This window comes from Ranitomeya variabilis, chromosome 5 (assembly GCF_051348905.1).
Source record: "Ranitomeya variabilis isolate aRanVar5 chromosome 5, aRanVar5.hap1, whole genome shotgun sequence".
Classification (NCBI taxonomy): Eukaryota; Metazoa; Chordata; class Amphibia; order Anura; family Dendrobatidae; genus Ranitomeya; species Ranitomeya variabilis.
In genome coordinates, this window is record NC_135236.1 from 130,962,055 (window position 1) to 130,987,726 (window position 25,672).

Here is a 25,672-nt window from a genome sequence, read left to right on the forward strand (position 1 = left end):
TTTGGAGTAGAGGATTAGGTATACAGTACTTTATATTTCATTCATTGAAACACGTTACCCATTTGGAATTAGGGGTCTAGTGGGCCATCTCAATCAATACGTTGCAGCTTTTCTAAATTATAATGAGTATTTCCTCAAACCTATATATTTTCTGCTCAGCTCGGCCGTCCAGAGATTATCAAGAATTGTTAGTTTTTTGCTGGCTACTGAAATACTGGAGAATGGGGCTCTAGAAATCCAAAAATGGTGTTCTGTAAAGCCCTAAAACAGAGTAGAGGTGCACATGTTCAGCTTCTGCTCTTTCATTGTCAAGCGGACTACCTAAAATAGCTGAGTGCTGTGTTCTGTGTTCTCTGGTAGTCCCATAGACAACAAAAGGTCGAGCATGCATTCTCATGGTTGTGGAGCCCTGTGCAAGGGATAACTTGCAATTTTGGGAAAACCCTGGTATGTCTAGGCTGGGGGTGGTGGCTTGTCCAGTAGGACATTCTTGGAGCAAAGCTAGTTAAGTTTTTAATACAAATTGCCCAAATCAAAATAATTCAGCTAAAGTAACCCCTAATTCAAATATTTAAAGAGCAAAATAGAACATAAAAACATGTAATGATACTATCTGGCTCTCAGTCCTGTCATATATCACTGCCCCAGTGGAATCACTCTCATTATTTATTGACAGCTAAAAGCTGCAGTTCTGAACTGAAGAAGAACTGTCAGAGAAATGGCTTGTTTAGGATTACTTAGCCGTGTGCTTCTCTTAACCCCCAAAGCTTCAGAATTGCACTGCATGAAAATGTAATCGTCGTCTGCATGTGACCCTTGACTTGGCTTTACTCTACAGATCGGAAATGCATTTCTATGCATCCAAAGCTCCGGAGAGAAGAAGACACTTTATTAGAATCCATTATCTCTCTTGTCATTTAGTTTAAAACACATGAGGTTTGCAGGCATCTTCTGAGCATGACATTAAAGCGATGTCACATGGCCAATTAGCAGCCTGATGCCAACACGGCCACCCTGATGAGCCACGGAAACGAGCGGGTTAAGAAGAGAGGATTTTCATGTCTATAATCCAAAACAGTACCATCTCAGTTTTTAGTACTGCTGCAATAAAACTTTCATGAAATATTTTGTATTTCAATTTGTTTGCTTATGCTCCCTGTACATATAGACATACTGTAATGAAAGAGTGTCTAAGGGTACCGTCACACATTGAAATTTCCATCGCTACGACGTTACGATTCGTGACGTTCTAGCGATATCGTTACGATATCGCTGTGTCTGACACGCTACTGCGATCAGACACCCTGCTGAGAATCGTACGTCGTAGCAGATCGTTTGGAACTTTCTTTCGTCGCTTGATCACCCGCTGACATCGCTGGATCGTTGTGTGTGACAGCGATCCAGCGATGTCTTCGCTTGTAACCAGGGTAAACATCGGGTTACTAAGCGCAGGGCCACGCTTAGTAACCCGATGTTTACCCTGGTTACAAGCGTAAACGTAAAAAAACAAACCGTACATACTCACCCGTCGGTGTCCTTCAGGTCCCTTGCCGTCTGCTTCCTGCTCTGAGTGCCGGCCGGAAAGTGAGAGCAGATCACAGCGGTGCTGCGCTCTGCTCTCACTGTACGGCTGCACTCAGAGCAGGAAGCAGACGGCAAGGGACCTGAAGGACACCGACGGGTGAGTATGTACTGTTTGTTTTTTTACGTTTACGCTGGTAACCAGGGTAAACATCGGGTTACTAAGCGCGGCCCTGCGCTTAGTTACCCGATGTTTACCCTGGTTACCCGGGGACTTCGGCATCGCTCCAGCGCCGTGATTGCAACGTGTGACCGCAGTCTAAGAGGAGGAATGTTTCTACTGGTGGAGAGTGCCAACTCGGCATAAGGAGACAAATAGGCCATGAAATGCTCTTCTGGGAATTTATATATACAAATTGCCTATTCGGAGAGGATAAGGACTAGAACTGTAGTGCCATGTTGGGAATAGCAATCATGAAAGTAAAAATTGACCCTTTATTGAGCCTTGCCAAATGACTTAGAATAATAAGCCAAACCAGAAAATCCATTTGCAAATACGTGTTTCAGAGTATTTGCCCTGATCAGTGCAAAGCAGGACGTCTGACATGGCTAGTTGAGAGGCCTCTGACAGCAGCCAGTGTAAGCAGACTTTTAGGCCATGCCGTGCTGTTCTGGAAATTTAAATATGCAAATATCTTCTTCAGAGAGGAAGAGGACTAGAACTGTAGTCCCACTGATTGGGGGTAGTAATATTAAAAATCAATATTTAACAAGCTTTGCAACAGAACTAAAGATAAAAGCCAAACCTAACACTACATTTGTAGTACGCACTGCAGTACTTTGCTCTGCCCTCAACAGGGCAGATAAAGTACGCCTGCGCAGGAGCCATGGCAGGGAGAAAAGAAGAGGACATCATCGTATGAAGATAGGAGGTGCCGGACCTGGACGGCGACACTCATATGACCCGAACCGGGACCGTCCCTGGGTGAGTATAATTTAATTTGTTTTTCTTAACTCCTGATGTAACCTGAAAGATATCTACAGCATTACAGAATGCTGTAGATAAGCCCCTGATGCCGGTGGCCTTAGCTTATAAGCGAATTTTGGGGTGACAGATTCCCTTTAAAGGTTCAATATTGACTTTTAGAATTGCTATCCCCATTAGGTGTTATTAGAGTTTTTTGTCCTCTCTGAAGAGGATATTTCCATATTAAAAGAGACTCTCATTGAGAAAAGTCAAACATAATGTCAGGGTCAAGCTAATCAAATTACACTCTGTTAATTATTAATTAACTGAGGGCTTGCTAGACTCAGACTACTGCTTCTTCCCAAGTCTATTGAAGAACTCAGACAGACTGGAGAGGTGTGAAGCACTCCATATTTCCAGGGGAAGAGCCAATTTTCAATGTGCCCATAGCTGCTCAGCAGTCAAACTTTTAATCTTGTGTGGCATCTGGACTGGGTGGCAAGAACCTGCACAGGACCCCTCTCTCCAAAGTGATTGCATTGTAATTGCATTATTAGTAAGCAAGTGGTGAAGAACTGGCCCAAAAGTTCTTGAAAGGTTGTAGAGGGGGAAACAAACCGCAGGCCTTTCTATCCACAATTTCAATGCTCAAAACCATAATTGAGAGTTTATTTTGATCTTTACAATGTTGCCCCCTTTCTGTATAATACTGACTTTTATACATAGCTAATAATTTGTGTAGATTTCTAACTGGAAACTCCTGCGCCTCAGTCAGAATTAGGGACATGACTGCCATTTAACATGTGCCATTTACAATGCTGGTTTTCTTTTAAGAAAAAGGAGTCCAGGTTCAAGTGTTACCACATGACCCCTTGTGTCCATATATCTCTTCTGTCTCATGCAGGAGAAGGTGAGTAGTGTTATTTCCTTCTGAAAGGATCATAATAATCTTTGCATGAGAATATTATTTAGTTGGACCTTCAAACTTCCATGGGACCCAAAAATTTCAATTAGGAGATAATTTAGCGAAGAAAGACTAGTGGTGGTTGGGAGGTTTCCCGAAGAAATAATGAGTCTCACCTTTTTTATGTTTCATCTGCTTTCCAATTTCCCAAAGAATACGGGTGTAACAAACAATCATGACACCCAGGGGTGTGATAAATAGGGTGCAAAATGTGAACATGTTGTATGCTGTTTCCTGCCAGCGGTGTGCAAAGCTCCCATGTGTGGCACACTGTGTAAAGTTGGCTCCGGGAACAGTTTGCAGTTGAAAGAGAAACAGCTAAGGAGACAACAATAAACCATGATGAATACAAAATCTGTTACATCTGAAAAACAGCAAATCAGTTAACAAAATGCTTGATTTTTCAATATTATTTGATTCAAAACAAATGCACTTATAAAGAATATTTCACAATTTTTCACATATTTCGATATTTCACATTTATTTATATCTTCAATGTATCATATTTTAAGATTTTCCATATATTCAATATTTCACATTTTAGATGGTTAGTTTCACAAGGTTTGTAAAGGCATATACAAATGGTTGAGGATAGAGGAAAAAGTGAAAATCTTTTAGGGGAGTTCTTAAATTTGGACAATCCATATTTGTTAGAAGAGTGCGCTTATTATCAAAGGTTGTCCCACTCTTGGGACCCCCGTTAATCATCTATAATCTGTGGAAGTTCCTGTCAAACAATATCTGTGCAGTGCTATTTCAAGGGAAATGAAACATTGAGGGTATGTTCAGTTTTTTACGTGGATTTTTCCGGCTGAAATATCTGTGTCTAACAACCGCTTCTTAATAAAATACATGGTTTTTGTTTTCGTGTTTGGTAAGGACACAGTTCTTGATGAGCTTTTTGTTGCATTTTCCACAGTTTTTTGACACTTTTTTAAGTATAATTTGGGATGTATCAATGTTGTGTGTTTTTGTTGTGTTTCAAAACCTTGCCAAAAACTGCATAAAAACATATAATTGGAAAATCTACCATGATGCTTTTTTTAACTCGAGCAGGATAAAAATGAGACATCCGCTGTAGATACATTAACTCATTTCAATAAAATAAAAAAGCTCCTTACAAGCAGGTTTGAATTTTTTAACGTGGATTTTAGTGAGGAATCCCTGCCTAAAACCAGATCAAAGAACTTTGTGAACATAACCCTGACATGGATCCCATTTTCATCAATAGTATATCAATATGATTCATTTACAGACCAGTCCTCTTTATGTGATTCTCTTTATAGGCACTTTACACTCTGCTTACTAGAATAGAATTTTATACAGGGTACTTTATTTTTCTAACTCCGTCTTCTGTAATCAGTGATTGAAAATGTGTGTTCTAAACCAGACAACCCCTTCAATGTGGGAATGCACAGTTTATAATAATAATAATAATTTTATTTATATAGCGCCAACATATTCCGCAGCGCTTTACAACTTATAGAGGGGACTTATACAGACAACAGACATTACAGCATAACAGAAATCACAGTTCAAAACAGATACCAGGAGGAATGAGGGCCCTGCTCGCAAGCTTACAATCTATGAGGAAAAGGGGAGACACAAGAGGTGGATGGTAACAATTGCTTTAGTTATTCGGACCAGCCATAGTGTAAGGCTCGGGTGTTCATGTAAAGCTGCATGAACCAGTTAACTGCCTAAGTATGTAACAGTACAGACACAGAGGCTATTAACTGCATAAAGTGTATGAGAACATGATGGAGGAACGTGATTATGTTGTTGTTTTTTATTAATAGGCCACACAGGGATAATTAGGTTAATGCGTTGAGGCGGTAGGCCAATCTGAACAAATGAGTTTTTAGTGCACGCTTAAAACTGTGGGGATTGGGGATTAATTGTATTAACCTAGGTAGTGCATTCCAAAGAATCGGCGCCGCACGTGTAATTAATTTATGCAATTCGCTGTTCACTCTCTGGGGAAAACTATAATGCAGTTTTTCTCGCATTACAATGTTCAGTTATTTTTGTACTATTTATTTAAAGTAATTAAATTACATTTTCTCAGCTGATGCCTTGAGGCTTAAAACCATTAAGCATGTTGAATAATTAATACATTTTAAGAACTGCAGTAGTTCAAGCCGATAGTTTTTAACTGTGGTTTAGATAATATATTTAATACCAAAAACTTAATTTTTGGACTGTAGGAGGACTGTAAGGACTCGGTGCCACTAAGAACAATTATTGTCCTGAATCATTTGGAATTGCTACGTAAGATATTTTGGAATCGCTTTATTTACAAATGCTATTAATCTTCTGTGCTGAAAGCCGTTCTTATATCTGTATATGCAATATTAGATATTGGTTAATTGAAGTGATCACAGCTTTTTTAAATAAAGAGAATCTGTAACCAGTTTTTTTCCACCTAACCGGAGAGCAATATGATGTGCAGACAGAGACCCTAATTCCAGGGATGTGCCATTTACTGAGCAGCTTGCTGTAGTTTTAGACAATCACCTGCTAGTAAAACCGTGATTTTATCACTAGAGGATTAGTAAACCTGCTGTCATGTATTCCTTAATATTCATCAACTCTGTATAACTTTGCCCCAGCCACTGATTGGCAGCTTTCTATCGATGCACTGTATACACAGAAAGCTGCCACTCAGTGGTGTGGGTCGGGATATACAGAGCTCAGCATTAAGAGAATTGGGAGATCTGCATCAAATCAAACTACAGCAAGCAGCCCAGTATGTGATATGGCGCTAAAATCAGGGTCTGTGCCCTACATTTTGCTGACCTCAAATAGAGGTGTAAAAACCTAGTGACAGATTCCCTTTAGCCTATTTTCCACCCAAGACATATCCATACATCATTGTGACCTGGGTCTTATTGATCTGTGCGGTATGGATACATCTAGAAGATCGTGCGTGCACACAAGCAGTGCGAGCGCGATCGTTGCCGGGTATCAGGAGCGGACCCGCACTGCTCCCAGCACTTTAACCCCCTAAATGCTGTGTTTGAAATCGATCACATTCACAGCATTTTGGGAGCAAACAGAGGGATGACAGTCCCTCTGCCCTTGGATCGGAGACCCACAGCGTCACGAGGGGTCCCGGTCATTGCCATGGTGACTGGATGTCGTCATGATGACATCTGGGTCACCAGAGCTAGGACAGTTGTTGATCAAGTAAATAGGTATCAGCGGGCACCACCTGAAAATAAATCCGGATCAACTACTGCATATAAGCAAAACACATAGCAAAACCACAGGAAAAAGTATATGCACAAAGACAGGGATCCTGTCTTTGTGCATATACTTTTTTCTGCAGTTTTGAAATGAAAGTTGGTGATCATGCGCAGGGCATGATCAGCAACTTTATCTGTCAGTGCATAGCTGACATTTTGTATAGCATAGGGATGCTGCTGCATCCCCATGCTAAACAAGCGATCAACCTGCAAAAACATATTGTCCCATCGTGGGACAAAGTAAAAAGTTAACTAAAGTAAAAAAACTATTTTTAAATTGTAAAACTATAAAAAAAAAATCAAATATAAAAAATCAAAAGATATTGTATCTACAAATAAATATTTTAAAGAAAAAAATATAAACAATAAAAGTACATATATTTGGTATCGCCGGGTCCGCAACTACCCAACCTATAAAACTGTCCCACTAGTTAACACCTTTACTGAACACCATAAAAAAAATAAAAAACAAGGCAAAAAACAATGCTTTATCATCATACCACCAAACAAAAAGTGGAATAAAACACTATCAAAAAGACAGGTATAAATAATCATGGTACCGCTAAAAATGAACAGTAGAAAAGTTATGCTTCAGCTCACACCCATCAGCAAATCCATGAGAGTCCACAGGAACATTCGAGCAAGGAAAAACGCCACCGCCCAACGTCCTCTGCTGAGTAAGTAAGAAAAAAAATCCAGCTCCGGAGAAAAAGTCATCAATTTTATTTCCACATATTTAAAATTCGGAAAAAGCTGCTTGCAAGTAACTGCACAACTATTTCAGAAAAGAAGCCATAAGTTAGCTGAACGCGTTTCGAGCACGCATGGTGCTCTTTGTCCACAGCAACAGTTGCTGTGGACAAAGAGCACCATGCGTGCTCGAAACGCATTCAGCTAACTTATGGCTTTTCTTTCTGAAATAGTTGTGCAGTTACTTGCAAGCAGCTTTTTCCGAATTTTAAATATGTGGAAATAAAATTGATGACTTTTACTCCGGAGCTGGATTTTTTTTCTTACTTACCGCTAAAAATGACATCTTGTCCCGCAAAAAACAAGTTGCCATATAGCTCCATCAGCAAAATTAGAAAGTTATAGCTCTCATAATAAAGGGATACAAAAATATTTATTTTTTCTATAAAATAGTTTTTATTGTGTAGAAGCGCCAAAACATAAGAAAACAATATAAATGAGGTATCGCTGTAATCGAACTGACCCAAAGAATAAAACTGCCTTATCAATTTTACCACACACAGAATGGCATAACCGCCCCCCAAAGAAATTATTGAATTGCTGTTTTTTTTCATTCTGCCTCCTAAAAATCGGTATAGAAAGCTATCAAAAAATGTCATGTGCCCAAAAACGGTAACATTAAAAATATCAACTCGTGCCGCAAAAAACAAGCCATAACATGACTCTGTCTGCCGAAATATGGAAAAATTATAGTTCTCAAAATGTGTTTATGCAAAAACAATTTTTTACAATAAAAAGCATCTTTTAGTGTGTGACAGCAACCAAACATAAAAACCTGATATATATCTGGTATCGCTGTAATCGCACCGACCCGAAGACTAAAGTTGCCTAATCACTTATACTGCACGAGTAACGTCGTAAAAAAATAAATAAAACCAATTCTTCACCTACTGTTCATTTTTTCATTTTGCCTCCCAAAGTTCGCAAAATTCTGCATTTATCCTGTGCTCTGTGCTGAGCGCTTGCATCGGGGTTTCCATGTAAATCTCTGAAATACGTAATTTAGACGGAACCTCTGGTGGAAGATTCCCTATAATGAGGCAGATGGAGGCACTGTGGATGCTGACCTGTGATCCGGCGGTGTCCGTCTTTTTAGGATTGCATAAAAGTGCTGTCGGCCACAGTTTTGTGCACTTCTGAAAAAACAGTAAAAAAAACTTCTCAAACAGAGTCCAGAGTAAATCTGCTGCCTCATTATAGTGAATGCATCCCTCAGGGGTTTCATCTGAATCACATCACTCAGAGATTTAGATGGAAACCCTAAAGTAAGTGCTCAGCGTAGAGCGTCGGATAAATGTGATCCCAAACGTTATGTAAAATGTTCCCAATAAAAGCTTCAACTCAATCCACAAAAATAGGAAGTCCTCACTCAGGTCTGTCATCTGTTAACTGAAATATAGGGCTCTTCCACGTTAGTACAAAGGTAGTGTTGAGCATTCCGATACCGCAAGTATCGGGTATCGGCCGATATTTGCAGTATCGGAATTCCGATACCGAGATCCGATACTTTTGTGGTATCGGGAATCGGTATCGGGATCGATATTAATGTGTAAAATAAAGAATAAAAATAAAAAATATTTATATACTCACCCTCTGACGCGCCCTGGTTGTAACCACCAGCCTCCGTTCATAAGAATGAGCGCTTGAAAGTCCTTAGATGACGTCGCGGCCTGTGATTGGTCGCGGAACGGTCACGTGACCGCAACGCGACCAATCACAAGCCGTGACGTCATCTAAGGTCTTTCAAGCGCTTGAAAGACCTTAGATGACGTCGCGGCTTGTGATTGGTCGCGTGGCGGTCACGTGACCGCTCCGCGACCAATCACAGGCCGCGACATCATCTAAGGACTTTCAAGCGCTCATTCTTATGAACGGAGGCTGGCGGTTACAACCAGGGCGCGTCAGAGGGTGAGTATATCAATATTTTTTATTTGTATTCTTTATTTTACACATTAATATGGATCCCAGGGCCTGAAGGGGAGTTTCCTCTCCTTCAGACCCTGGGAACCATCAGGATACCTTCCGATACTTGGTGTCCCATTGACTTGTATTGGTATCGGGTATCGGCGATGTCCGATACTTTTCGGGTATCGGCCGATACTATCCGATACCAATACTTTCAAGTATCGGACGGTATCGCTCAACACTATACAAAGGCTCTGGAAAAGCTAAATGGTTCCTCACCCGCCAAAAGAAATTCAGCAAATTCTGTGCTCCCAAAATCCAAATGCCCCTGTCCCTTCTGAGCCCCACATTGTACCTAAATCACACATAGCATCCACGTTTGACATTTCTGAAGCGATGAGAACCCACCGAACTTAACGGGAGCATGCTACCAGAATCACGGGCTGGGCATAACATACTGTTGACGGAAACATACTGGTCACTACAGCGTACTCATCACTACAGCAGCTCACTACTACAACAACATTCATTGCTGCTTGTTTCTGGAAAACACCCATGGAGTCAAAATCAGCACTACACTTGTAGATAAATTCCCAAAGGGGTATGATTTCCAAAATGGGGTCACTTGAGGTGGGATTCTGCTCTTCTTGCAATTAAGGGCTCTGAATATGGAGTCTACAAACTCTTCTTAGCAAATCTGTACTCCATGAGGCAAAAAGCATTCCGTTCCTCCCACGTTTCTCTGCATAGCTACATAGTACTATACAGCCACATATGGGGTATTGCAACGTTCAGTAGAAATTGTGGGACAAATTTTGGTGCCATTTTTACCCACTTTCTTGTGTGAAAATCTGGGTCTAAAACTAAATTTGGTACCTGCAAACCATAACAATTAGGCTGGTTTCACATTTGCGGTTGTGTCCGCAGCGTTTCTACCGCATATATCCGCATGCATTTTGTATTCCTATATTTAACATTAGGGACGCATGCATTTTTAATTTTTCGCGTTTTGCCGCGTTTGACAACGCATGCGTCGTTTCGTCGTTTGCGACTTGGCGCGGAAATGCAACATGTAGTAATTTTTAGAGGCGTCAATTTGCCGCCTGGAAACGCATGTGGTCGATTGAGCAATGATTGCGGCAAAAAAACCGCATTGCTGTCTATATGGACGCATGCGCTTACAAGCACATGCGTTTGCTTGCGTTCGTGAACGCATGCGTTTCAATAGAGAAAAACATGTCTAGACACTGATAAGCCACCCCCCATATACAAGGTGATAAAGAGAGGGAGTGGACATTTGCAAGTCACTACTCAGCAGACACTGAAGCAGACGAGACAGGCTACATCTTGGAGGAAAACAAGACCCTGAACAATGTGAGTATATCCTAGCCAATGCCTTTATTTTCTATTTTCTGTCTCTACATGTCCTAATTTCTTGCATTTCTTTCTTTCTGCATGCATCAGAATGTCTTCTGCTTCTTCGTCTGATGAGGAGTTTCGTCCTGGGCAGTCGGAAGTCGAGCATGTCAGTGAGGTGAGTACTTGCCTCGTCATATTGGTAAGTATTCACTGTCACATCTACACATGTGACAATTTGAATTTTTCATTTTTTTAGAGCTCTTCTTCAACTGCGGCACAAACTGGGCAGGAGCAGCGGACTCAATGTCGGGTGGAAAGACGGCAGCGGGTACGTATACAAGGCTGACTGTTTACTGTATCCTCAGTCTAATATTCTTGAATCTTCTTTTCTTTCCATTCCTATTTCTTAACTTTTTTCTTCTGGAATCCTTTTGTATGTTAACTTTCCTATTCATGCCATTTCTCAGCATCTTTTTACCTTATGTTAATTCACTAAACTTTAATGACTTTATTTAATTTTTAGGTTCCACAACGGGAGGATGACCTAATTAAAAATGACCTCCTCATCTCCCTGGTCCAGGAGCGAGTCCCGTTGTGGGACACCCGGGATCCACTGCACCCAAACAACGTCACGATCCGGCGCCTATGGAATGAGGTGGCCAAAGAGATGTGGGATGGCTGGGACAATGCCCCGACTTACGTCCGAAATGCATTTGGTAAGTATTGCACTGCAGTGTGAAGCAGCAGAGACCTTGGCCGTGCTCACACAACTGTGTGTGATGAAAGAAACTCCCAGGAGTTTCTCTCATCACACACAGTTGTGTGAGCACAGCCAAAAGTCCATTTTCAGACCATTTTTTTTTTTACCAGTGGCCAAAGTCAAAACACTTGGCGTTCGATGAAGGACCGCATCAACAAGGACCTGCGTCAAGAGAGCTGTGTTCCCAGTGGTTCAGGAGCAAGGATCAGAAAATACCATTGCGTTCTGGCATTTTTAAGACCTTGCCCAGAGAACGTAAGTATTTTTCCCTTGCATTAGGTTGTATTGTATTGCCATAATCTGTATATTTTTATTCCACAGGATTTTGTGTCTGGTTAATTTTTGGTATTAATTTTCTTTCTCCTTTTTTCACAGCACATGGAACACAACTGTTGGCCCAGGTTCTGGAGCGGTCCTTCATCCGACAGCCACGGACTCATCCCAGCCATCCAGCAGTGCTGCAGCAAGTGGGCCTTCCACACTAACTGGAGACCAGGGAGCTGGTCCATCGGGTATTCCCCTTTTGCAGTCCTCTTCCACTGCCCCTTTTCTTAGGGGGCATCAGACATGTCACTCATGCCCGAGTTTTTGCACTTGAGCTCAGTTTTACGCGACGCAATCAAGGCTTTGAGTGACCGAATGGATATTTCACATAACCTCTTGAATGCACGTATCCAGGAGGTCACCAAAAGCCTTGACCAAGTGAAAGCCGACCTCCAGAGGCCAGCACATCATTTTTTTAACCAAATTGAGAAGGGCATGTCGGAACACCTTACTCCTGATCTCCAGCTGAGTGTCATGCAAGCCTGCAATGCTGCTTACGTGCAGGCTATGCAGCAGAGTCGGTATTTCCAGCAGACAGTGTCGGCATATCCACCTGTGCCTTCACTGTCATGATTAACCTCAATGCCGACCTCTGCTGCATACCACTGCACAGCCACCTCAATTCCTAGCACTGCCGGACACCACTACAGCACCACCACCATGCCGAGTGCAGTTGGACATCCCACCGCCACCACCATGACAACCGCTGCTCCTGCTTGGACCTCTTCCACTGAAACCACGATGCAGCAGGACCCTGGCATGGCCTTCCATACCGCCACCACCACGATGCAGCAGGACCCTGGCATGGCCTTCCGTACCACCACCACCACGATGCAGCAGGACCCTGGCATGGCCTTCTGTCATGATCTCTGCAGGCAGAGATCATAGCAAGCCTATAGAGGGACAAGCTCTCGGAAGATGGAACTATACTGACCATGAACTAAGCCTGCCGCGCAACTAGAAATAGCCAGGTAGCATTTCCTATTTATCGCTAGATGCCCAGCTCTGGCCTAAGACCTAAATAGCTAGCAGAGGGAAATATAAGACCTGGCTCACCTCTAGAGAAATATTCCAAAGAAGACAGTAGCCCCCCACATATAATGACGGTGAGTTCAGATGAAACAACAAACGCAGCAGGAAAATAGTCTTAGCAAATTTGAGGTCCGCTTACTAGATAGCAGAAGACAGATAGTATACTTTCATGGTCAGCAGAAAAACACTAACAAAACACCATCCAGAGATTACCTTAAACTCTGGCATTAACTCATAACGCCAGAGTAGCAATCCCTGATCAACGAGAGCTTTCCAGACACAGTAACAAAACTTCAGCTGTGAACTGGAACAAATAGGCAAAACGAAACATGGACAAAAGTCCAACTTATCTAGTAGTTGTCTAGAAGCAGGAACAAGCACTGAGAGGCATCAGATAACATTGTTGACCGGCAAGAAACCACCAGAGAAATGAGCTTAAATAGCAACACCCACTACTGATGGAACCAGGTGAAACAGGAAAGAGGATGACAAGTCCAATTCCACAAGCGGCCACCGGGGGAGCCCAGAATCCAAATTCACAACAGTACCCCCCCCTCAAGGAGGGGGCACCGAACCCTCACCAGATCCACCAGGGCGACCAGGATGAGCCCTATGGAAGGCACAAACAAGATCAGAAGCATGAACATCAGATGCATTGACCCAAGAATTATCCTCCTGGCCGTAACCCTTCCAGTTGACCAGATACTGGAGTCTCCGTCTGGAAACACGAGAGTCCAAAATTTTCTCCACAACGTACTCCAACTCACCCTCAACCAACACCGGAGCAGGAGGCTCAACTGAAGGTACAACAGGTACCTCATACCTGCGCAATAACGACCGATGAAAAACGTTATGAATGGAAAAGGACGCAGGGAGGTCCAAACGGAAAGAAACAGGATTAAGAATCTCCAATATTCTATAAGGGCCGATGAACCGAGGTTTAAACTTAGGAGAAGAGACCCTCATAGGGACAAAACGAGAAGACAACCACACCAAATCTCCAACACAAAGCCGAGAACCAACACGACGATGACGGTTGGCAAAACGCTGAGTCTTCTCCTGGGACAACTTCAAATTGTCCATAACCTGCCCCCAGATGTGATGCAATCTCTCCACCACCGCATCCACTCCAGGACAATCCGAGGATTCCACCTGACCGGAGGAAAATCGAGGGTGAAACCCCGAATTACAGAAAAACGGGGACACCAAGGTGGAAGAGCTGGCCCGATTATTGAGGGCGAACTCTGCCAATGGCAAAAAAGCAACCCAATCATCCTGGTCAGCAGAGACAAAACACCTCAGATATGTCTCCAGGGTCTGATTCGTCCGCTCGGTCTGGCCATTAGTCTGAGGGTGAAAAGCAGATGAAAAAGACAAATCTATGCCCATCCTAGCACAGAATGCCCGCCAAAATCTAGACACAAATTGGGTACCTCTGTCAGAAACAATATTCTCAGGAATACCGTGCAATCGGACAACATTTTGAAAAAACAGAGGAACCAACTCAGAAGAAGAAGGCAACTTGGGCAGAGGAACCAAATGGACCATTTTAGAGAAACGGTCACAGACCACCCAGATGACAGACATCTTCTGGGAAACAGGCAGATCTGAAATAAAATCCATCGAGATGTGTGTCCAAGGCCTCTTAGGAATAGGCAAGGGCAACAGCAGTCCGCTAGCCCGAGAACTACAAGACTTGGCCCGAGCACAAACGTCACATGACTGCACAAAGACTCGCACATCTCGTGACAGGGAAGGCCACCAGAAGGATCTTGCCACCAAATCCCTGGTACCAAAAATTCCGGGATGACCTGCCAATGCAGAAGAATGTACCTCAGAGATGACTCTGCTGGTCCAATCATCCGGAACAAACAGTCTATCAGGCGGACAACGATCCGGTCTATCCGCCTGAAACTCTTGCAAGGACCGCCGCAGATCAGGAGAAACGGCTGACAAAATTACTCCCTCCCTAAGGATACCTGTGGGTTCAGAATTACCAGGAGAGTCCGGGTCAAAACTCCTAGAAAGGGCATCTGCCTTAACATTCTTAGAACCCGGTAGGTATGACACCACAAAATTAAAGCGAGAAAAAAATAAAGACCAGCGCGCCTGTCTAGGATTCAGGCGTCTGGCAGTCTCAAGATAAATCAAATTTTTGTGGTCAGTCAATACCACCACCTGATGCCTAGCCCCCTCGAGCCAATGGCGCCACTCCTCAAACGCCCACTTCATGGCCAAAAGCTCCCGATTCCCAACATCATAATTCCGCTCTGCGGGCGAAAATTTGCGAGAAAAGAAGGCACAAGGCCTAATGACGGAGCAGTCGGAACCTTTCTGCGACAACACTGCCCCAGCTCCGATCTCCGAAGCGTCAACCTCAACCTGAAAAGGCAGATTCACATCAGGCTGACGCAACACAGGGGCAGAGGCAAAACGGCGCTTAAGCTCCTGAAAGGCCTCTACAGCATGAGGGGACCAATTAGCAACATCAGCGCCTTGTCTGGTCAAATCAGTCAGTGGTTTAACGACATCCGAAAAACCAGCAATAAATCGGCGGTAAAAGTTGGCAAAGCCCAAAAATCTCTGAAGACCCTTAAGAGAGGAGGGCTGAGTCCAGTCACAGATAGCTTGCACCTTGACGGGATCCATCTCAATGGAAGAGGGAGAAAAAATATACCCCAAAAAGGAAATTTTCTGGACCCCAAAAACGCACTTAGACCCCTTCACACATAAAGAATTAGACCGCAGAACCTGAAAAACTCTCCTGACCTGCTGGACATGAGAGTCCCAGTCATCAGAAAAAATCAGAATATCATCCAGATATATTATCATAAATTTATCCAGAAAATCGCGGAAAATATCATGCATAAAAGACTGGAAAACCGAAGGGGCATTAGAAAGACCAAAAGGCATGACCAAATACTCAAAGTGGCCCTCGGGCGTATTAAATGCGGTCTTCCACTCATCCCCCTGCCTGATCCGCACCAAATTATACGCCCCACGAAGATCAATTTTAGAGAACCACTTAGCACCCTCTATACGAGCAAACAAATCAGTAAGCAATGGCAATGGGTATTGATACTTAACAGTGATCTTATTCAGAAGCCGATAATCAATACATGGTCTCAAAGAGCCGTCTTTTTTTGAGACAAAGAAAAACCCAGCTCCCAAGGGAGAAGAAGATGGACGAATATGTCCCTTTTCCAAAGACTCCTTTATATATTCCCGCATAGCAGCATGTTCCGGCACAGACAGATTAAACAAACGACCCTTTGGATATTTACAACCCGGTATCAAATCTATGGCACAATCGCACTCACGGTGCGGAGGTAACGACCCAAGCTTGGGTTCGTCAAAGACGTCTTGATAATCAGAGAGGAACTCAGGGACTTCAGAGGGAATGGACGACGAAATAGAAACCAAAGGTAAGTCCCCATGAATACCCTTACATCCCCAGCTCAACACAGACATTGCTCTCCAGTCCAAGACTGGGTTGTGAGACTGCAACCATGGCAATCCCAGTACCAAATCGTCATGTAAATTATACAGCACCAGGAAACGAATAATCTCCTGGTGATCCGGATTGATACGCATGGTTACTTGTGTCCAGTATTGTGGTTTATTATTAGCCAATGGGGTGGAGTCAATCCCCTTCAGAGGAATAAGAGTCTCCAAAGGCTCTAAATCAAAACCACAACGATTGGCAAAGGACCAATCCATAAGACTCAGAGCGGCGCCAGAGTCAACATAGGCGTCCGTGGCAATGGATGACAAAGAGCAAATCAGGGTTACAGACAAAATAAACTTAGACTGAATGGTGCCAATGGAAACAGACTTATCAAGCTTCTTTGTACGCCTAGAGCATGCTGATATAACATGAGTAGAATCCCCACAATAGAAACACAATCCATTCTTCCGTCTAAAATTCTGTCGCTCGCTCCTGGACAGAATTCTATCATACTGCATACTTTCTGGCGTCTTTTCCATAGACACCGCCAGATGGTGCACCGGTTTGCGCTCCCGCAGACGCCTATCAATCTGAATAGCCATTGTCATGGACTCATTCAGACCTGCAGGCACAGGGAACCCCACCATAACATCCTTAACGGCATCAGAGAGACCTTCTCTGAAAGTTGCCGCCAAGGCGCACTCATTCCACTGAGTAAGCACAGACCATTTACGGAATTTTTGGCAGAAAACTTCAGCTTCGTCTTGCCCCTGAGATAGTGCCATCAAAGTTTTTTCTGCCTGAAGTTCCAAATGAGGTTCCTCATAAAGCAAGCCCAAGGCCAGAAAAAACGCATCCACATCGCGTAACGCAGGATCCCCTGCTGGCAATGAGAAGGCCCAATCTTGAGGGTCACCCCTGAGCAAGGAAATCACAATCCTAACCTGCTGAGCAGGGTCTCCAGCTGAACGAGACTTCAGGGACAAATAAAGCTTACAATTATTTCGGAAATTCTGGAAGCTAGCTCTATTCCCTGTGAAGAACTCCGGCAAAGGAATTCTCGGGTCAGATACCGGAGCATGTACCACAAAATCTTGTAAATTTTGTACTTTCGTGATGAGATTATTCAAACCCGCAGTTACACTCTGGAGATCCATTATTGTCAGGTGCACACAGAGCCATACAGAGATTAGGAGGAGAGAGAGAAAAAAGACTGCAGCAAGGCAGACTGGAGGGAAAAAAAAAGAAAAAAAAAAAAAAAAAAAAAAAAAAATTTCCAGCAGACTTCTTATAACTCTCCTTTCTCAACCTGGGTCTTTAACACTTTATTGGCCGGTCAAACTGTCATGATCTCTGCAGGCAGAGATCATAGCAAGCCTATAGAGGGACAAGCTCTCGGAAGATGGAACTATACTGACCATGAACTAAGCCTGCCGCGCAACTAGAAATAGCCAGGTAGCATTTCCTATTTATCGCTAGATGCCCAGCTCTGGCCTAAGACCTAAATAGCTAGCAGAGGGAAATATAAGACCTGGCTCACCTCTAGAGAAATATTCCAAAGAAGACAGTAGCCCCCCACATATAATGACGGTGAGTTCAGATGAAACAACAAACGCAGCAGGAAAATAGTCTTAGCAAATTTGAGGTCCGCTTACTAGATAGCAGAAGACAGATAGTATACTTTCATGGTCAGCAGAAAAACACTAACAAAACACCATCCAGAGATTACCTTAAACTCTGGCATTAACTCATAACGCCAGAGTAGCAATCCCTGATCAACGAGAGCTTTCCAGACACAGTAACAAAACTTCAGCTGTGAACTGGAACAAATAGGCAAAACGAAACATGGACAAAAGTCCAACTTATCTAGTAGTTGTCTAGAAGCAGGAACAAGCACTGAGAGGCATCAGATAACATTGTTGACCGGCAAGAAACCACCAGAGAAATGAGCTTAAATAGCAACACCCACTACTGATGGAACCAGGTGAAACAGGAAAGAGGATGACAAGTCCAATTCCACAAGCGGCCACCGGGGGAGCCCAGAATCCAAATTCACAACAGCCTTCCGTACCGCCACCACCACGATGCAGCAGGACCCTGGCATGGCCTTGCGTACCGCCACCTCCACGATGCAGCAGGACCCTGGCATGGCCTTGCGTACCGCCACCACCACGATGCAGCAGGACCCTTGCATGGCCTTATGCTCTACAAGCGCTATGGACTCTGGCATGGCTGCAAGTTCTACGAGCACTATGGACTCTGGCATGGCCTTACGCTCTACGAGCACTATGGACTCTGGCATGGCTGCACGCTCTACGAACACTATGGACTCTGGCATGGCCTTACGCTCTACGAGCACTATGGACTCTGGCATGGCTGCACGCTCTATGAGCACTATGGACTCTGGCATGGCTGCACGCTCTATGAGCACTATGGACTCTGGCATGGTGCAGCCGGACCCTGACAGGTCACCCACTACTACGCCATGCCATATGAGCCACCAAGGCTTCCCAGAACCCAGCAAACCCAAAAAAACCAACAAAAAACCCCCAGAGGACTCTTAGTATTCCTCCCCCTTCACCTCCCAATGTGTCTGTAATGTCAGGTTTGTCTCACCCTTCCAGTGCGTCTCAAGCCTCTCATGTGTCTAGCCCCATCCCCAAACTTCCAGACCCTACTAGTTTCATTGCCCCTTCTCCTGCCACCTCTGTGTCGTCCACGGTTAGCCAGGCCTCAGTGCTTCACACCCCCCGTTTACATCACTCTACCCCAAGCCGGCGCAGTTAAATAAATATTTTGGTTGTTAAAAAATAAATACAAAGTTTTTTTGCCCCAATTATGTTTGGTTTATTGTGCCTTTCGCCACCGGCAACACACACTGTGCGCCAAATAAGAAACTTCGCCACACACTTTATTTTTTGGCAACATCATATTTCAAGTAGTTATAAAAAAAAAGACTGCAGTTTTGTGTGTCTTTAGTATAGAGATATGAGGTGGGCCAAAAAATGTATACTTGTATTATCTCCATAATCTATTCTTTCTACTTTGTCTGTGACTAGTGTTGCAGTCAAAAGAGAAAATGGCGTTACATACAGTGCAGAACTCTACTTAACAGGTCAGGTGTCAAAAAACTCATTAGTTAGAACACCTGACCTGGTGAGTAGAGAACTGCCATGTATAACCTCCATTTTCTCTTCTGTGTACATAATCTATTACACACAAATTGAAGTGAGGATGGTGATCACACACGGCATATTTATGCTCACCTGCACAGGTGTCAGAAGTAGTAAATTCATGAAGCTGTTATATGTGCATCATGAATTCATTATTTCTGACACCTGACTTGATGAGTATAGATCTCTTTAGTGTGACAGTCATTGTCTCTTCAGTCTGTGTCCAATGGATACACCAGAACAGAATCAGGACGCAATGACGTCAACAAGCTTACCAATAAAGCAACATGGCTGCCATAACACTAGCAGTATGTGGCCAGTGTTTTATATCAGTATTTGTAAGCCAAAACAAGGAGTGGAACAATTAGAAGTAAATTATGATATTAACATAATAACTAGCACTTCTGCCTTCATCACCCACTCCTGGTTTTGGATTACAAATACTGTTATTAAATACAGACCAAATACTGCTAGTTTTAGGACAGCCTTGGTTTGTAGAGGAAATACATAGGAGACACGGTCAACACAACCAAAAATAAAGTTTATTAATGAGAAATATTATTATCATTGCAGAAAATTACTGGTACAGATCGATTTACAACAGGACATTTACACAACAGTGTCCTGCCATGACACTCGTCCAATATCTGAATCAAAAAAGGCAGCAAATTGGTCCCGCATGTGACCAACTGCTGCAGTTGACCGCAGCGGGTGATGCTGGAAATCGGGCAGTGGGTGTGCAACTGGTTCATCCAGTTCAATGTTGGGTTGCTCCTTAGCTATTATATAATTGTGCAGAACCACACAGGCTTTGAAAACCTCGTCGACTGTTTCCACTTTTAGATTTATGGCTGATGCAAGAATGCGCCATTTAGAGACCAGAATGCCAAAGGTACACTCTACTGTTCTTTGGGCCCTGGTCAGTCTGTAGTTAAAGATCCTTCTAGTGTGGTTCAAGTCCCGACTGGAATAGGGCTTCAGTAGGTTTTCACACATCTGAAAGGCCTCATCCCCAACCATAACAAATGGCATCGGTGGACCTTGAGTGTTGGGGAGAGGTTGTGGCGGGGGAAAATTGAAATTTTTGCCATACACACGGCGGCCCATATCCGAGTTCTTGAAAGTCTGGGAATCGTTGCCACGGCCAAAAGCTCCAATGTCCACGGCGATGAAGCGACAGTTCGCATCAGCTATTGCCATGAGCACAACAGAAAAATATTTTTTATAGTTGAAATACTCCGATCCTGTTCTGGCAGGTTTGATAATGCGGATGTGCATTCCATCCACCGCTCCTAAACAGTTGGGGAAATCACACACACTCCAGAATTTTTCCGAAATTTCAAGCCACATGTCGACGGTGGGTAGGGGTATAAACTTATCCCGGAGTACATTCCACAAAGCCCGACAGGTGTCCGCAACTATTCCAGATAGGGTGGATATTCCAAGCTGGTATTGGAAGTGGAGGGACGATAAACTCTCTCCGGTTGCCAGAAATCTGTAAGAAAAAGAAAGCCCCCCAAAATTACAAACTATTCTATGTATTTATGGTGTGGTTATGCTAAAGAAAGAAAGGAAAATACCCAAAACATACAAGTCATAAAACACAAAATTTGGACTGTCATTGTTTTAGATTTGGAACGTACCTTAATGTAACCAGCAGACGTTCCTCCGGTGGAATCGCTCTACGGAGCTGGGTGTCCTGTCTCTGTATGGCTCCTTGGACATGAGCAAGCAAATCCCAGAATGAGTCTTGAGACATCCTTGTATATTCATGGAATTTCTCCGGGTTGGCATTAAGCTCGCCATATAGCGTGTGATAGGCTCCACGGCTCTCACGTAGTTCGATAATGGGGTGTCTCCAAAAACGCCTACGTTGTCTCCTTCTCCATCTTTTGCGATTTCTGTCTTGCTCCCAAGCTAAAGCACAGGCAAGAAACAGCTTGATGCTTAAATCCAGGTTGAAATAAAAGCTCTCCATGCGAAGATCCATCATGACTTGTGTTGAGCGATTCCTTCCAATAATTCGAAAGTATCGGTATCGGATTGGATCGGCCGATACCGGCAAAATATCGGATCTCGCCGATACCCGATACCAATACAAGTCAATGGGACACAAATATCGGAAGGTATCCTGGATGGTTCCCTGGGTCTGAAGGAGAGGAAACTCTCCTTCAGGCCCTGGGATCCATATTCATGTAAAAAATAAAGAATAAAAATAAAAAATATGGATATACTCACCCCTCCGGCGGACCCTGGACCTTAGCGATGTTACCGGCAGCCTCCGTTCCTAAGAATGCAGAGTAAAGGACCTTCGATGACGTCGCGGCTTGTGATTGGTCACGTGACCACTCATGTGACCGCTCACGCGACCAATCACAAGCCACGACGTCATCGCAGGTCCTACACTCACTGCATTGTTAGGAATGGAGGCTGCCGGTTACATCGATAAGGTCCAGGGTCCGCCGGAGGGGTGAGTATATCCATATTTTTTCTTTTTATTCTTTATTTTTTACATGAATATGTATCCCAGGGCCTGAAGGAGAGTCTCCTCTCCTCCAGACCCTGGGAACCATACACTGGGAACTTCCGATTCCGATTTCCGATATCACAAAAATATCGGAACTCAGTATCGGAATTCCGATACAGCAAATATCGGCCGATACCTGATACTTGCAGTATCGGAATGCTCAACACTAATCATGACACAGGATACAGGAGCAAAATCTGAAGATTCCAGCTGTTCAGGGGTCTATATAAAGAAATCCCATTGGCGGTGTCTGGTTATCTTGATTTTTCTCTTGTGAAATTTCTCATCATGCGCACCAAAACCGCAAACACATGAAAAAACGCATATAAACATGTACAAACGCGGTGTTTTTTTAACCGCATGCGTCTAAAAAACGGCGCTCTTGTATGCGTTTATATGCATTTTTTCCACCACTTGCGTATGCGGATTAAACGCTGCGATTTAAACGCTAATGTGAACCTAGCCTAAAATCTGCATTCCTTGCCTTCTGAGTTTTGCACTGAGCCTGAACAATATTTCCCAATTACATATAGGGTATTGGCGCACTCAAGAAAAAATGGACCTCAGTTTGTTGTAAAAAAAATTCCTATTAGCCCATAGAAAAATTTAAAACTTGGGGCTAAAACAACATTTTTGTAAGGAAAATGTGATTTTATTATTTTCACTGCTCAACGTTATAAACTTCTGTGAAGCACCTGGGGGTTTAAGGTGTATACCATGCATCTAAGTAAATTTCTTGAGGGGTCTACTTTCCAAAATGGGGTCACTTGTGGGGGGTTTCCACTGTTTAGGCACATCAGGGTTCTCCAATTGAGACATGACGTCCACTAATGATTCCAGGAAGTTTTACATTCAAAAAGTCAAATGATGCTCCTTCCCTTCCTAGCCCTGCTGTGCATCCAAACAGTAGTTTTCTCCCTCATATGGGGTATCGACGTACTCAGGAGAAATTACACTACAAATTGTATGGTGCAATTTCTCCTGTTACTTTTATGAAAATGCAAAATTTGGTGCTAAAATAACATTTGTGTGAGGAAAATGTGATTTTATTATTTTCATGGATCAATGTTATAAACTTCTGTGAAGCACCTGGGGGTTCAAGGTGCTCACCAAACATCTAAATACATTCCATGAGAGGTCTAGTTTCCAAATTGGGGTCACTTGTGGGGGTTTTCCACTGTTTAGGCACATCAGGGGCTCTCCAAATTGGACATGATGTCTGTTAATTATTCCAGGAAAATTTACATTAAAAAAATCAAATGATGCTCCTTCCCTTCCGCACCTTGCCGTGCACCCAAACAGTAGTTTTCTCCCTCATTTGGCATACTCAGGAGAAATTGCCCAACAAATTGTATGGTGCAATTTATTCTGTTACCCTTATGAAAATGCAATATTTTGTGCTGAAAACATACAGTGCCTTGCGATAGTATTCAGCCCCCTGGAACTTTTCAACCTTTTCCCACATATCATGCTTCAAACATAAAGATACCAAATGTAAATTTTTGATGAAGAATCAACAACAAGTGGAACACAATTGGGAAGTTGAATGAAATTTATTGGTTATTTTAAATTTTTGTGGAAATTCAAAAACTGAAAAGTAGGGCGTTCAATATTATTCGGCCCCTTTAACTTAATACTTTGTTGCGCCACCTTTTGCTGCAATTACAGCTGCAAGTCACTTGGGGTATGTCTCTATCAGTTTTGTATATCGAGAGACTGACAGTCTTGCCCATTCTTCCTTGGCAAACAGCCCGAGCTCAGTTAGGTTTGATGGAGATCGTTTGTGAACAGCAGTTTTCAGCTCTTTCCAAAGATTCTCGATTGGATTGAGGTCTGGACTTTGACTTGGCCATTCTAACACCTGGATATGTTTATTTGTGAACCATTCCATTGTAGATTTTGCTTTATGTTTATCATTGGCTTGTTGGAAGACAAATCTCCGTCCCAGTCGCAGGTCTTTTGCAGACTCCAACAGGTTTTCTTCAAGAATGGTCCTGTATTTGGCTCCATCTATCTTCCCATCAATTTTAACCATCTTCCCTGTCCCTGCTGAAGAAAAGCAGGCCCAAACCATGATGCTGCCTCGATGTTTGACAGTGGGGATGGTGTGTTAAGGGTGATGAGCTGTGTTGCCTTTACGCCAAACATATCGTTTGGCATTGTTGCCAAAAAGTTTGATTTTGCTTTCATCTGACCAGAGCACCTTCTTCCACATGTTTGGTGTGTCTCCCAGGTGGCTTGTTGCAAACTTTAAACAACACTTTTTATGGATATCTTTGAGAAATGGCTTTCTTCTTGCCACTGTTCCATAAAGGCCAGATTTGTGCAGTGTACGACTGATTGTTGTCCTATGGACAGACTGTCCCACCTCAGCTGTATATCCAGAGTGGTCATGGGCCTCTTGGCTGCATCTCTGATAAGTCTTATCCTTGTTTGAGATGAAAGTTTAGAAGGACGGCCGGGTCTTGGTAGATTTGCAATGGTATGATACTCCTTCCATTTCAATATGATCGCTTGCACAGTGCTCCTTGGAATGTTTAAAGTTTTGGAAATCATTTTGTGTCCAAATCCAGCTTTAAACTTCTCCACAACAGTATCACGGACCTGCCTGTTGTGTTCCTTGGTCTTCATGATGCTCTCTGTGCTTCCAACAGAACCCTGAGACTATCACAGAGCAGGTGCATTTATATGGAGACTCGATTACACACAGGTGGATTATATTTATCATCATTAGGCGTTAGGACAGCATTGGATCATTCAGAGATCCACAATGAACTTCTGGAGTGAGTTTACTGCACTGAAAGTAACGGAGCCAAATAATATTGCACGCCCCACTTTTCAGTTTTTGAATTTCCACAAAAATTTAAAATAACCAATAAATTTTTGTTCAACTTCACAAATGTGTTCCACTTTTTGTTGATTCTTCACCAAAAATGTACATTTGCTATCTGTTAGGTGTTGAGTTCCTGCTGCTGCACAGGGGGAATCTCGAACCACCTCCGCTGAGGTCTCCCATTCTTCTCCGGCTGCAGTGGAGCCTACGAAGACGTCGGTCCCAGCGTGTGGCTCAGGCAAATACTGTGCGCTTGGTTACTGCTGATCTTCCAGACTCAGCCATTGTAACCAGCACTGTTATGCAGTGAGCAGATGCTCCTGGGACTAAGTCCTGCTTTTCCGCTACTGGGCATGCCCAAGGGACGACCTCTCGTTGGAGGTCGGGGGTCACATGCTCAGGTCCTGAAGCAGTTCCTATTGGACCACTAGGAAGGTCCTAGAGAGCTTTCTCTATAAAAGGTTTGCATGGCTGCATGGTCATGCGCTAGTATCAACTTATGTTTATGAGCTTAGCTACCTTGTGGTCTGTGTCTGCATGTGCTCAGGGTTGGCTGTATAGCCACTAGAATTCCAGCACCTCCGGAGAGGAGTTTGTGTGTGTGAATTTAGGACTGGCGTATAGCCACTAGAATTCTGGCACTGGAAAGGAGTTGCTTGTGTGCTGACACTGACTGTATGACCACTGTATGCTGCCTGCTCTGTTAGTGAGCAACAGAGTTCACTCCTATACAGACCGGGTGACGGAACCCGAGTCTATTCAGGCGTTGTACCGCCATATAGTGCCGCCATTTACTAGCATCAGGTTCCACTCCTGCATGGTGGACCCTGGGGGCTGCGAACGCACCTATATTATCTCAAT

The 25,672-nt window shown here is 43.4% G+C and overlaps 3 protein-coding genes across 3 annotated transcripts in view; 2 read left to right on the plus strand and 1 right to left on the minus strand.

Moving 5' to 3' along the window:
• The window catches only part of LOC143773406 (uncharacterized), a 97,940-nt gene that overhangs the window by 69,657 nt on the left and 2,611 nt on the right, over window positions 1-25,672 (plus strand). The gene's annotated exons all lie outside the window — the stretch shown is intronic.
• LOC143775317 (acyl-coenzyme A thioesterase THEM4-like) overlaps window positions 1-25,672 on the plus strand; it is a 494,072-nt gene that overhangs the window by 21,441 nt on the left and 446,959 nt on the right. The window lies entirely within an intron of this gene.
• LOC143775316 (gonadotropin-releasing hormone II receptor-like) overlaps window positions 1-25,672 on the minus strand; it is a 112,228-nt gene that overhangs the window by 5,539 nt on the left and 81,017 nt on the right. Inside the window, exon 4 of the mRNA XM_077263311.1 lies at window positions 3,569-3,770. Coding sequence (XP_077119426.1) covers window positions 3,569-3,770 — 202 coding nt within the window. The remainder of the gene's footprint in view (window positions 1-3,568; window positions 3,771-25,672) is intronic.